Source organism: Silurus aristotelis (genome assembly GCF_946808225.1).
Source record: "Silurus aristotelis genome assembly, chromosome: 19".
Classification (NCBI taxonomy): Eukaryota; Metazoa; Chordata; class Actinopteri; order Siluriformes; family Siluridae; genus Silurus; species Silurus aristotelis.
Genome location: NC_139592.1, coordinates 14,843,209 through 14,858,079, shown reverse-complemented (window position 1 = coordinate 14,858,079; position 14,871 = coordinate 14,843,209). Strand labels below are relative to the sequence as shown.

Genomic DNA, 14,871 nt, shown 5'->3' with positions numbered 1-14,871 from the left:
CTTAGGATGATCACAAGAGACTCATGCTAGGATTTATTCCATAGCAAATGATTAATTGCACAATTTAAGATGGTTGGAGGCAGAAAAACAAGATTGTGGTATGACTTCTCACTGTAAGAATGATTACATTTTATTTAAATTTTTATTTTTTTAGTTGAGCATTTACATGAATGGATGGGGCCAAACACCATGGCTTTAACAGATGTTGGAACTGCTCTCTCCGAAGTTACTTCCACTGGCCCTTCTCATAGTCCCACTTGGAGGAGAAACCCTGCACCGGGTTTACTCGCATGTCTAACATCCTTTTCACCTGCTTAGCCTCCCATTCTTTATCAAACGTATGAGGAGCAGGAGGATACACTGCACAAAAAACAAAAAAAAACAAAAAAAAAAAAACTCCACATTAGCTCAATACTCAATTTGGCATTGGTCTGCAAATCACAAGTCTTTCAACGTATACATTTCCTTAATACTTATTCTATACTGGAGCATCTAATTACAGGGAGCAAAAACACCCAAAAATTTAGACTAGTGCAGTTCTTTTAATTCCACTGAAGCTTAGATATGATTAATCCTTCTTACCAAAGATGCGCTGCCAGAGCACCACCAGGCCAGTCAAACCAATGAAGAAGAAAATTCCACCAAACACAGTCTTCCACTCACTGGAGGGCTTCTTCATCTCCGCATACGTATCCTTAAACATAAGCCTGTATACTGAGTGACCAAAAAATAAATAAATATAAATAAAAAGGGTAAATGATGAAGTACAAACAAATAAATTACATGAATGAACTGTAAGAGCTGAAACACTTACAAAATGAGTCATTCTACAAGCAAAAATTACTAAAGAAAATGCAAAACAACCATCTATATATTTATCCACACACTTTAAATATTAGTAAATAATGCAGTTTTTAAATGAAGGTTTTTTTGTTAATTATTGATTTATTATTGAGGGAGAAAAAATCCAAAACTACATGGCCCTGTGTGAAAGTGTTAAAACTGTGGTTTCACACTCGAGTTCAATTTCTCTATCCACACCCAGGCCTGATTTCTGCCACACCTGTCCATGATCAAGAAATCTCTTAAATAGGACCTGCCTGACAAAGTGAAGTAGACCAAAAGATCCTTTAAAGCTAGACGTCATGCTAAGATCCGAAGAAATTCTGAAACAAATAAAAAAAAGTAAATGATATCTACCAATCTGGAAAAGGCTATAAAGCCATTTCTAAAGCTTTGGGACTCCAGCAAACCACAGTGAGAGCCATTATTCACAAATCAAAAACATAGAACAGTGGAGAACCTTCCCAGGAGTGGCCGGCCAACCTAAATTACCCCAAGAGCCCAGCGATGACTCATCCAAGAGGTCACAAAAGACCCCACAACAGCATCCATAGAACTGAAGGCCTCACTTGACTCAGTTAAGGACAGTGTTCATGACTCCACAATAAGAAAGAGACTTGGTAAAAATAGTCTGCATGGCAGATTTCCAAGATGAAAACCGCTGTTGAGCAACAAGAACAAAAGTTCGTCTCAGTTTTGCCAGAAAACATCTTGATGATCAAAGACTTTTTTTTGGAAAATACTCTGTGGACTGACGAGACAAAAACTGAACTTTTTAGAAGGTTTGTCTCCCATTACGTCTGGCATAAAAGTAACACTGTTTCAGAAAAAGAACTTCATACCAACAGTAAAATATGGTGGTGGTAGTGTGATGGTCTGGGGCCGTTTTGCTGCTTCAGAACCGGGAAGACTTGCTGTGATAAATGGAACCATGAATTCTGCTGTTTACCAAAATATCCTAAAGATGAATGTCCAGCCATCTGTTTGTGACCTCAAGCTGAAGCGAACTTGGGTTCTGCAGCAGGAAAATGATCCAAAACGCACCAGCAAGTCCACCTTTGAATAGCTGAAGAAAAACAAAATGAAGACTTGAGTGGTCTAGTCAAAGTCCTGACCTGAATCCTATTGAGATGCTGTGGCATGACCTTAAAAAGGCGGTTCATGCTCAAAAACCCTACAATGTGGCTGAATTACAACAATTCTGCAGAGATTAGTGGACCAAAATTTCTCCACAGTGCTGTAACAGACATTGCAATTTATAGCAAATGCTTGCAGTTGTTGCTGCTAAGGGCGGCCCAACCAGTTATTAGGTTTAGGGGCAAACACTTTCACACAGGGCCATCTAGTTTTAGATTTAGTTTTCCTCTCAATAATTAAAACCTTCATTTAAAAACTGCATGTTGTGTTTACTTGTGTTATCTTTTACTAATATCTAAATCAGTTTGATCTGAAACACCAAAAGTGACAAACATGCAAAAAAAAATAAATCAGGCAAACACTTTCACACCACTGTGTACACATACATACGCACTATATAGTGCCATATTACATGAGCAAAGATGAATAAATACAGAATTTTGCCAGGGACATGATTCAGAGAAATGATCATTGTAATAGAGAAAATACAAACAGGCAATTTTCTCCTCATTCGAAAGGCTGTTCCATGGTCCTTTTTCCTTTTGTTTCAGACTCTTCTCAGTAGCTGTAAGGGTATCATTGTAAGGTCTGTCTGGTAGCGGCGTGTCAAGACGATCACAGTACATGGGCACAGACATGTCAGCCTGCTGGGACACTTAAAAGATGAGAATGGAGAAACAGATCAGCACAATAGGATATTCGTTTTAAAACATCAAAAAACAACCTAGCACACGCCACTCGTTTCCAAGACAAGAGCGTCCCCTAGTGGATAAAATGTATGCCAAATATACTGACCAATACAAGTACAATATAGTACAATTAATATACTAGAACAATGACCATTACCATGGCTGGCCATCCTGGCACTAGTGGTGCTAAAAGCTGCTACTGCCCTTCTGGACAGCATTGTCCCCAGCCTTCCTGCAGTCAGACGCAGCATCTGAGACAACAGAATGAAATTATGGACTTCCACATTCACCTCATGCATGAACAGAAAAGATTACTGAACCCTTCCCACTGATCCTGGATCAAGCCCAACTACAATCTTTTGGCTACATTAAATGATTTATAGCTCACTATTAACTTCCAAATTCAGGTTGAAGGAAAGTGAAAAGAATAAATAAACTTTCTTCATCAGCATAAGCCTGTGTCGTGTGCAATCCCAGTTTGTGGAAATGGAAAACCAAAGCTGCACTCAAATTTGGAAATTATTTGTTGACTAAGTAAGGAAAGAAAGAACAGAAGCGTTTGAGCCACACATCAGCCTTCGCCACAGGATGCAACCAACATGGGCGGATCTGGCACCAGTTCAAGTATAAACAGCGAGCTTTTTTTTAATAAACAAAATAACGTGGAAAATATTCATTTAGATTCTTTTAGTATATTAGAAACATTATACTGACTATGCATTTGTCTAAACCAGCCTGTTTTTCTGTCTGGTATTATAAAGGAAAGAGCGCACAATATACTAAAAACGCACTTTCTTGAAACTGTTATTTGTTTGCAGCTGGGGGAAAAAAAGACAAGCAATCAGAACGTGGACTAATCCCGAAAACAAATGTTTTCTATAATTATTCTTGCGTAAATTAAGTGGACTTCACAACTTTCCTGCTATTTTCATGCGTGTTTTACACGAAACCAAAGCGGCGGCCTTCATCAAAATTAAACATGCGTCATAACCCCGCATTAAAACCGAGCCATATTTCGCAAAAAAATATCCATATTGGAGTAAATCTATATAATTTTACTCACGGATGCCCAGAAAAAGAAAATGCACCACAGGGGCGTAAATGAACCACGAATCCAACAAATTTACTGTTGCGTCCAAACCTAGCCCATGAACTACTGGGTTGCCAGATTGAAATCGCAATCTTTGTGATCCACCAAATCCAGGATCAAAACAACAAATTGTAAATGCGACAAGTTTAAGCAATGCAGATAAACAAATCACCACCAACCAGGCCTGATAGAAAAATTGGAAGACGCTGGACTTGTATGAAAGCCTAAACTATTAAATTCCTGCTATGAATAGACATGAAGTTACCACTTGTGACACAAACCCTGTCCCATCCATTCAAATAAATAAGTACGCGTTAATTGCTTAATTGATGCGGGTCACGTGAATAATCACGGAAGCCGTATTTAAATTGTGTATACAACTTTACATCCACCCAATATCATTTATAAATTGTGGTGAAAAAGACCCAAATAATTATAAAAGGGAAATCTTTGAATTCCCAAAATATTTCAATTCTGCCTCCCTAATGAAATACTAATTATTTAAGTGGATTATTATTTAAAAAGTGTACATTTGTTAGATCTAACTAATTGCATGCATTTATGCATGGGATCCAAAACCTGGTCCTTGGAGAACCACCTGTCCTACACATTTCAAAGTTTGCTTCCAATATACCCACGTCAGCTTATCACTTGTTCACTATGAAAATATTGACACTATATTACATATTACATAACCGTCAATGTTAGGAAGTTTTTCCTATCCAGCTCGAAGGACCAAATGTTAGCAAGTTTTTCCAATCCGGCTCAAAGGACTGAATTTTAGGAAGTTTTCCTCTCTAGCTCGAAGGACCATATAAGGATTTTCACTATCTGGTGTGCGCTGATCAGGGAATTGTACTCGCCCCAGCGAGTCAGTAAAAACACGGTACAGGATTCAGAACACTCAACTTTACTGGGTATAGAATAGATTGTATATGAGGTGATTCTTGCTGTCTTCTGTTAGCTGCTGTTCGGTAGGTTGCGTGATGCAGAATGCATGCTAAAAGGCCACTGCTGAATGGTCAGTGCACTGTGATGTCATAGGTAACTTGTCATTGCTTGGTAAACTGTATCTCTGCCTCTAGTGGTGAAGCGTGAAAATACAACTGAATAGAAATCCTTTCTTACAATAAAAAAAAAATAGACCTTACAAAAAAAAAGTATGTCTCTAAGTATAAGTATTCTACTCGAATAGCTATTAGTACTTTAATAGCTTTTTGAAATACAATTAACAGCTTGTATGGGAATACAAAACTTTGGAACACCAAGTTTTTAATTTAATAGCTAGGTCCATCCAAAATGATGGAATTTAATTTTTCTTTTACACCACTTGCATCCTGATTGCATTGTTTTCCTATTAGAAATGGTTCGTGAGAAAAACTATCCATAAACCCTTAAAGAGCCCAAGAAGACAAAAATGTCATTATTCTTCTTCTTCTTTCGGCTACTCCCATTAGGGGTCTCTAATCCAAAAAACATCGCAGGTCTCACCACAGTCCTATAAACTTTCCAGATACCCTTCTATCACAAATCACTCCTGTCACTCTTCTCCACCCACTCCACCCTGCCTGCACACTTTTCTTTACTTCCCTAACACACTCTCTATTACTTTGCAACAAAAAATGTCATTATTATTATTATTATTATTATTATTATTATTATTATTATTATTATTATTATTATTATTATTATTATTATTAGGTCTCACGACAACTTTTCTTTTTAATAAAGAGCGCATTATAGCCGCTAGATGGCAGCAATAAGCAATTAGAAAATGAATGTTCGTTCGATGTCTCTCACCACTGGGAGCTGCAGTGTGTTCTTCGTTGTTATATCTCGCTAGGGTTTTGTAATAATAACAATATTTACACAATATCTTGCGGTTCTTTAAATAGTTTGATGTGTTTAGCTTCCTGTTTATTACACTGTACTTTGTTTCTCCAAAAAGATAGCATTGTTCCTTTAGATGTAAACTTTTTTTCTTACAAAAAAGTACAAAACTATAATAAAAAAGGAAAGTAAGAAAAATTATCATTTGTATGCAGGTAAAACTGAAATGTTAAATAACCCGGTTTATTCCCACAGTGTTTCTATTTGAGATATGATATGAAACAGGGTAATCTTATGAAGCCTAGATATGATTATATGTTTTGCAATTCCAGCACATTGTTTGTTTGTTTGTTTTTTTAACCATGGCTTTCACATCTAAAGAACAATACTTCTAGTATAACTATAAATACCTTATTTCGAACAGTTACTGAATGTGTGAAGACACATCTATTGATGTCTAAAAAGTGTGTACTAACCAATTACATAATGTAAATGTCCTGATATATATATTTTTTTGTCTTAATGAAAACATATGAATCTAAAAAAATATATATTTGATAAATCTGTAATTGTACGGTTAGCCTAAGTTTATTTAGTGTTACTGAGCTTGTTCTTGTAATGCAGATAATGCAAAAATAGACTGAGTCTTTGTGCTTTTTATAGATCTCTAAGGGTGTAAAATTGGGGTTCTCTGATCAGGTTCCTGGTGTCACATGGTTTGCAGACAGTACCAATGACAGCTGGCAGAACAAAACCCAGAATCGATTTAAGCACACCAGATTCGCCTCATCTCCCATACACAGAACCTGGCACGTGTTTCCATCAGCTCCCCCCTAAATATAGATTAAACCGAGAACATCCTCACCCCTCCTTTCGGTCGTTACCCCCATTGTTATCACTCTGTCCCACAAGGTCTCCCTTCCTCCCACTCAGTCTTACTATAATCTCAGATTTTTGCATTTTTTACCCTCTGGAGTAAACACGCACACCATTTGTCTTCGTCCCATCTATTTTCTCACATTGTCCTTTCTCTTCACACAACAATAAAAAATCTAAGATGAAGATTGAAAGAGAAATTAGTCCCTTGACCAATAGCTTAGAGTCAGTCTGGCCCACAGTGACAGGATTATCCATGCATGCAGTCTGAACAGACAGAACCGCAATAACAATAATGCACAGGACAGGACGCCTACTCTAACAAAAGCCTGTGACAGCCGTTTTTTTTTTTTATGAATATCATGTGCATTCAATAGTCTTCTAACTGACAGGCATCTTCCAACAGGAATAATCTTTTACCTCTCACCAGGCCAGTCCTTCAGATAGATGCTCATTACAACTTAGCCAACAGAAACATGCTGTTCTGTCTGTTTATTTAGAGGAGCTAAATGCAGAACTTTCCAAGCAGGTCCCACATGGGCAAGTATGTAATAGTAGCAGTTTTTATAGTCTGTATCCAAACTGTACACACACACACACACACACACACACACACACACATATATATATATATATATATATATATATATATATATATATATATATATATATATATATATATATATATATATATATATAGTATAAACTCTGTGATCCACACATACTACAACAAAAACACTGCGATCAGCAGCATAATTATATCAGCACATACACTTGCAGTTATAAAAAATACTATGTGCAATCCCATATACAAATGTAAATCATTTGCCTCTATCAACATGTTTAATAAATCAAAGAAAGAAAGAAGTGCCAGAACTAACTACTTTTGTCATTAACAATAAAAAATATTTGTAATAAGTGTATGTATAATATAAGAGATAATAGCTCAGACTCACACAATAATCTAGATGAAGTGTTTAAAATTCTAGGGGCAAGCATAAAAACTCCCACATATTATTTGCTGTTTTATTTTTCCCAAAAACTTCCACTGATCTCATTCTATGCTAAAACTGGGGACTGGTAATGGTTTATTTCTAGCCGTGGGCTGACATGAAGACATGATACAGTATTTTAAGAAAGCATATGGTTTTAACCAACACTTGTGGGGGAAGCTGTAACAGGCCACATAGGCAGAGAAATGCTGGTGTGTTAGTAAAGGATCATTTATCTTTTTCTTTTTTTTTAAACAAACTAATTGTGCACATACACATGCTTATTTGGTGGAAAGACATTTTCAAGTGGTCAAGTGCAAGTTAAAGGATTTGAACTCAAAATCCTCTGATCAACCTTAACCACTGAGCTATCATTAACAGCACTTTTTAAAACTTGTAATAAAGTAAAGCAGAATTCACTGGGTTACATAATAAATATTTTGACAGATAAATTCACTAGGCGCCGGTAAACGGTAAAATGTTTTGAGAAAGTCATGAATATAACTTTCATTATTTCTCACAATTAAATCTTACTCATAAGTTGATGCCTTGGGACATTTAGCTACACACACACACACACACACACACACACACACACACACACACACACACACACACACACACACACACACACACACACACACACACACAGTTGGGCTTCTTCTGGCTTCTGCTCTGTGAAATATTATATTTTATGTCCTGGTCAAGTATTTTGTATGAAGAGAAGGTATCACACACTCATCCATGTTTGTTATTTTGCTCTTCGTTCCCAAATCTACAACTAAACCATGAGCAGCATGTGTGTGGGAGGAGCAGGTACCAGTTTCCAAAACATGAGAGAACATGACCCAGTCCAGTATTTCCTGGTGTCACCAGTTTACTGGCTGGTCTATATCACACAATTTCTCTTTCTCTTCACTCTAATACAGCCTGTTTAAATGCTGGCATCACAAAAGAGCCCGAGGCATGCTGGGTAAATGGGTCATTCTTTCTGTAGTAGTCTGTTTTAGAGCCTTGTTTCCTTTCTGTTGCTCATTTTGTGTGCTCACCACAGCTTTTTGTTGGGTCCTGTGCTGTACCTCACTTATTAAAGCTCTTTAGTCTTTGTTTCTGCAACATAACACTACATTCCACAGAACATATTTATACACAGTTATAGTGATCAGTTGGAAATAGCAGTCTCATTTGCATATCCTTTTTACATGCATATATAGAGAGGATATGTAATAAAGGAAATTAGATTAAGCGTTTTGCTTCAGGGTATGACAGCTTTGACTGTGCCTCCTCTTTAGGCACAGTCAAAGCCCAAGCAACAGGTTTGGCATAACAAAGAATTGTGTGTATGCTTGTTTGACTACCAGGTCATGATACCAGCTCCATTTTACTCCATACACCTATCACACAACATCATTAAAATGCATATGTAACGATAAAATAAATAGAATATTACCAGCTTAGAGTCCATTCGCATAAAGAACATTTTGTTTTCTAATGTGCACCTTTCACAGTTCCTAACCTGTATCCCTGAATAGATATAACATGGTGAATGCCTTTAATAACAAAGGTGTGGTGTCTCCATTTAAATGTCTAACAATTATGTAAGAATTCTGAGGATAGAGCTATGTTAAACACGCCTATTCCAGGTGTGTTGGCAGATGTATTTACTGATGATCTGATGTTGAAAGTATTATAGTTCCATCCATTCATTAGTCTAAAAACACAAGTCTTATGCCTGACTTTAGCTGTGTGTAAATGACAATGGCCCTGTTCACAAGTACTGCATGTGCAAACTGTGAAATCTGTACATACAATATAGATGAGTAAAACCTATATAATATAATACAATAATCACTATTGAATCTCCTGTGATGTTCTATATTTCAGAAAAATGTCATAGATAATATATCACAATGCTGAGTTTGTACTAAATAATTTGGTAATTAATCAGTGTTGTGTTATCCTCTAATTCTTCTATAAACTGCCCTGAATCTGATTCTGAATTTAATTTAATTAAGTTACATATTTTAGACACGTGTTGATTTTTGCATTATATTATATGGCATTAATACAGTAGTTAATAATGAGGTTTTCCCCCATGCTCATTGTATGTAATTAAAAATTAACCAACAGTATTTTTTAACAACAAGCCTATTTTTTCAGTAATAGTGCAGTAGTTAAAGAAACAACAACAAATATACAAGTGACATACAAAATGACAATTCCCATTACAAACACTCACGTTTATAGTCCACCAGGGAACTACTTGAGAGTTGTGTATGAGGGGAAAAGCAAGGCATTTTGAAGGTGGGAAAATAAGGATAATCGATCAGAGGCATTACACAAGCACTGAAACCACAAAAACAAAATGAAATCACTGGAAATCAAACAGCCAAGAAAAACATCAGCAGTTGATGAAACTTTGAGAGAGCTGTGAAGAAAAAATGTCCCTCAGGCAGGGGTGACAGTATCATACTCCACATTTCAAAGAAGACTTACAGATGACATTTCACAAGATACAAACCACTAATCAGAATTAAGGTTCACATGATCAGGCTGGAGTTTGCAAGGAAATGAGCCACAAAAGTACTTGAACCAAGATTAACCTTTACAAAAGTGATGGAAAAACCATAGTTTGGAGAAAGAAGGTATCTGCTTATGATCTTAAACATACAAACTCACCAGTCAAGCTTGTGCTTGCAAATCACATTTGGAAGAGGAAGAAAGTTAGAAACCCCCCCAAAACCCCTCAGAAAGAAGATGAGGTAAAAGCCTGGAAAAGAATCACAAAAGAAGAATGCGACAGTTCAGTTATGCCAGTGGGTTGTTTAATATCAAATGTCCATGCATAATCAAAATTCTAAAAGCTGTGCAAGAGATCAGCCTATAATATGTGCATTGCATATACCTCAACATGAAGATTGCAAATGGCAAGTCTAGAGAAACTGAAAGTATCATTCTCAGCCTCTCTCAGGTCAGTCTTGTAATAGATGTTTTTCCACATAGTAGGCTAGACTTTGCCACTGCATTAACAGGTTATAGTTTGTATCATACTGATTTTAGCTACTTTAGAGTTAGGAAACAAAAATCTTCCTAAACAATGAAGACCCAGACCTTGACCTCTTTCAAACTTGTTAGGGCCATGCCTGAATGCAGGGAAGGACCTACAAATACAGACTTTCCTACTAAATTATGAAAATATATGAACATGTAGTTCCTAAAAAACATTTTGTCTATGCTTTTCCTTATGTTGAAAAACATATCCTAAATCAGCATCTCTACTTCTCTTCTTTGTCTGTGCCATGCATCTCTCTTTATAATGAAAAATGCATTCATAAATGAATAATACTGTATAAGTGTGGGGGTTTGATTCACAGATACATGCACGGGTACAAGAAAACTACATTAATAATAAAAAATAATTTAGCCATGGATGGAAATTTAAATATTGTTAATAAGACATTATTTTTAGATTTATAGCATTATAATGTTTATTTTAATATATTTGTTGAATTTTTGAATGTACTTAACATGTATTTGATTAGTTAATTTTGTATTTTCAAGTAAATAATTTTAAATAATGTTTTTTTTTTTTTTTCAGACTGGTACTGATATTGTACTCTATGTAATAAGCAGTGATAAGCAATTCATGAAACTGCATAAAAAGGAAAAACAACAGATATAATAATACTTTAGAAAGATGTGGCTCTGTTTCACTACAGATCTAATGCCAGTATGCACTGCAGCCATCTGTCTACGAATTTCATCCATATTTGAGATACAGGACAAAAACATTGTGCCCTATCCATTATTCATCTTTCTTTATAATTCATAGTTCAGCAAAGTGCTTCTGTGAAATGAGCTATCACTATGTTCTGAATATGTACATGTGTTTAGTGGCTTTTTACTGCCAGGCCCGTTCACAAGTATGAGATTAGACCAGGGAGAAGTGAAATAAAAATGTGACAGGATAGGACAAGTGCATAGCAATAAATGGATCTCAATATGACCCTTCATGAGCCCCCAGTTAGAGACGATATTTATTTCATAATGTTTGTTTATACAAAGCACCATGGCACATGCTCGAACCTTGACCTTTGGTGTCTAGTCACACTCATCCGTTCTCCTGCCGTCCTCCTCCCTTTACCCTCTCCTGGGGCTCACTATTCTTTCAGAGAGGCAGAGCAGCTGCTTGTCTGCAGAGAGAAAAGGGAAGTGGTGGTAGATGAAGGGGTGCAGCATGTAGGGAAGTTAGAAGGGTGGGCAAAGGAACATGGAAAAATAAAGTATGATATATTTATTATAGATATTAAGAGGTATTTTCAATGGCCATCTATTATTTATGCCTAGCCATGGATTCATTTACAGGTCAGTTCATGTTGACTTGTATTAAATGTATTACCATTGACTACTAGTGATTATACTTTTCATGAACAAATACAAGCAAAATGTTCACAGCCTTCAGGAAGTTTTTCATGAGAAGCCAGTTACAATATGTTATCCTGTTCCGCATAATCAGTGCAATGCACTGTGTTTATGCTTATGGTATGTCCTCAGCAAATTGGCTGAGACTGTCTATCTGCTTTCCCCTGTGTTATAAACTGACTTTACAACTCCAAGACATTCTCTCTCCAAAGCCACTGCAAAGATGGTCTTCTTCGCAAGGTGCTTATATAACACACAACACAAGTTGTTAGTTATTTAAACCATAATCACCAAAATGACACTAAGACATAGTGATAATCCCCTGTGTCTGAATCGAACATTAATGTCGCTTTCAGCAACAATTGCATTTGAAATTTGCATTCCAAACTTTTTTTTTTTTTAGCTTTTTATGGATTTATGAGGTTTCTGAAGTTTCACAATTGAAATAATTTACAGACTAATGAAATTGGCTTTGACAAAATTTTTAATCAAAACACAAATATCTAGATAATATTCATTCATTTATCATCTCTTACTGCTTTATCTCAGTCAGGGTTGTGGTTTTGGAGCCTAATAGTGAACACAGTAAATTGGACACCGCTCATCGCAGGGCACCATGCACACATATACATGGTGTCAAACACCCATTCACACCTAGAGGCAATTAAGCATAACCAGTTCACCCACTGTAATGTCTTGGGAGGTCAATGAAGCTGGAGGCATAGAAATCCTATGCAGAAATGAGAAAAACATGCAAAACCCACACAGAAAGTGAAATCGAGCCCACACTGTGGACCTTTGAGCTGTGGCAAAGATAGTAATAAACATGAAACATACCTTCATCTACTGACTTTCATCTAACACACTAATTCTATATTAGAACTGATAAGGTGAGGAGTATTAACTGGTCATGAATAGTTTAGGCAATGGATTTCTATATGCCTTTTTTCTTTCTTCATTTCATCTGAAGTTATAAACAAAAGTATAGCTTTTTTTGAGAATGATGCAAAAATCAATGCCTTTGCTAGTAACAACAACGCAAAAAAAAAGCAATTATACAACCAGTGAAACAGAAACAAACAAACACATGCATTGCCTGTCCGTAGCTCAAACTATCTTTAGCTCATCACCAGTTTTTTGAAAAGGGCAAAGAGAGAACTGGTGGAGATCTGTGCACTGTTTTTTATTCAAAATGTGTCTCTGCTGCTTGGGGGCTGCTGATCCTGCCCTGTGGGGCTGATGGGTATAGACTCCACAGGGAGAGGGGACCAACCAATGAATGGAGAAGTCTAATGGGAACCAAATAATACGGGTGAAAAGAAGCAAGGAGGTGGAGGTGAAAGGAAAAAATGCACCGAAAAACGGTGTCAGATGTTACAGATTTGCAGAAATTGAAGGGGGGGGGGGGGGGACTTTAAGAATCACCTCAGTTGCACTTGAGTTGCAGCATCACCTCAATCTTTACTTGTCTTCATCAGAAATAACAAGTTGCTGAGGTCAGGTTCTACCCCAACACTATAAAAATTGTCTGACTGTAAAGCAGATTTTTCTTTCTTTCTTTCTGTTATCTTCTAACACACTTGGGTTTGCAGCTCAGTTCTTTACAAAACAATTAATGCATCGTCATCTGTGTTGAGTTCTATAGAGAATCCTCCAGATTTTTTTTTTGTAAAAACCTCCAGGACTTTTTTAGTAAAATTGCCACTTACAACAGAACAACAGATTAAGCATTATGATGAAATGTCAAAAAAACACAAGCAAAATAAAATTAAATAAATAAAAAAAAAAAACCCAACAACTATAAACAATGGACTTGGTGGAGTTAGCTGGGATTCTATGAATAGATCACAGTGGTTGTGGGCATATATATATATATATATATATATATATATATATATATATATATATATATATATATATATATATATATATATATATATATATATATATATATTTGTGTGTGTGTGTGTGTGTGTATGTATATGTATATGTGTGGGTGGGTGTGTGAGAGTTTATTAGTATCCTGGGTTGGCCTTTGTGCCTTCTCAATAGAAGGAAAGAAAACAATGATTAAAAATAGATGTTGTTGGTGTAGATGAATTTATAAGATTAAAATACACTGGTGGAGTAGTTCCTATTTACCAATCATCCACATATTGCAATTCTTCTTATTTCTGCCCTTTAAATTGTTATATGTGCTGTTAAACTATCTGTAAATTGTGGCAGGGTGCATCATGTACATCATGTGGTGCTTCATGTGCACAGCTACACGTGTTTTACCTAATGAAAGCATTAATTGGCAAAAGTAGGATCACCTCAGTTTACAGTTGGCTAATTTCACCAAGGTGGTCCGTAAAAAGCTAAGCATTTTGTTTCCTGTAAGAAAGTTTTACTTGCTAGGACGAGTCCCCCACCCCCAAAATCACCGGAGGAAGCTATAATTATGTGTATGAGAGCTCTAGAGACTTCCTGCTTTTTAAATGGTGGCAGAATTGTGTGAAGTCAGTCAGTAGGGAAGTGATTGAAAACACATGTTTTATAAACAATTAATGCCTAACAGTCATTGCTTGAAATAATTCTCTAATTTCATTTCAATTAATTTTTTTTTTTTGTATAACACATTGGAAAATAATAAACAAGAATTGGAGATAAAACCCCTTATAGACATGAATGAGAATTTCCAGCTATACAAAAGCCTTTGTCATTGTTGTTATAGTCATTGCTTTTATGTTCATAAATTTGTCGTCTTTTTTGCCACTGGGCACAATTACATAATCAGCCTGGCAAACAACATATTTTCTGTTCCATGGAAAAAAGCCTTAACAATAGCAAACCTGTAAATAAAATTCAGGTGCAAGTAATTTGAGTTTATGAACAGTTGAGGTTCTTTCCCCCAAGGACTGAATTGTATTGTTTCCCACAGTTCTCTGTTTTCGTCTGTCATGGTTAAGTTTGGGCCTGGGACATCGGAGCTTTTATTCTCCTAGACTCA

At 36.2% G+C, this 14,871-nt stretch overlaps 1 protein-coding gene across 2 annotated transcripts; it reads right to left on the bottom strand.

Annotated features, from left to right (window-relative positions):
* Positions 1-105: 105 nt before the first annotated feature.
* Positions 106-4,095, bottom strand: cox4i2 (cytochrome c oxidase subunit 4I2). Of its 2 annotated transcripts, none has more exons than XM_083521269.1 (5): positions 3,939-4,095; positions 2,827-2,920; positions 2,474-2,635; positions 583-714; positions 106-360 (listed from the first exon to the last, which is right to left on the bottom strand). In XM_083521269.1, the coding sequence occupies exons 2-5, from the start codon at positions 2,918-2,920 to the stop codon at positions 227-229; spliced, it is 522 nt and encodes a 173-aa protein (XP_083377395.1). In that variant the 5' UTR covers positions 3,939-4,095; the 3' UTR covers positions 106-226. The 2 variants fall into 2 exon arrangements, with proteins under 2 accessions (XP_083377395.1, XP_083377396.1); XM_083521270.1 differs by having other exon boundaries at positions 3,733-3,945.
* Positions 4,096-14,871: the final 10,776 nt, after the last annotated feature.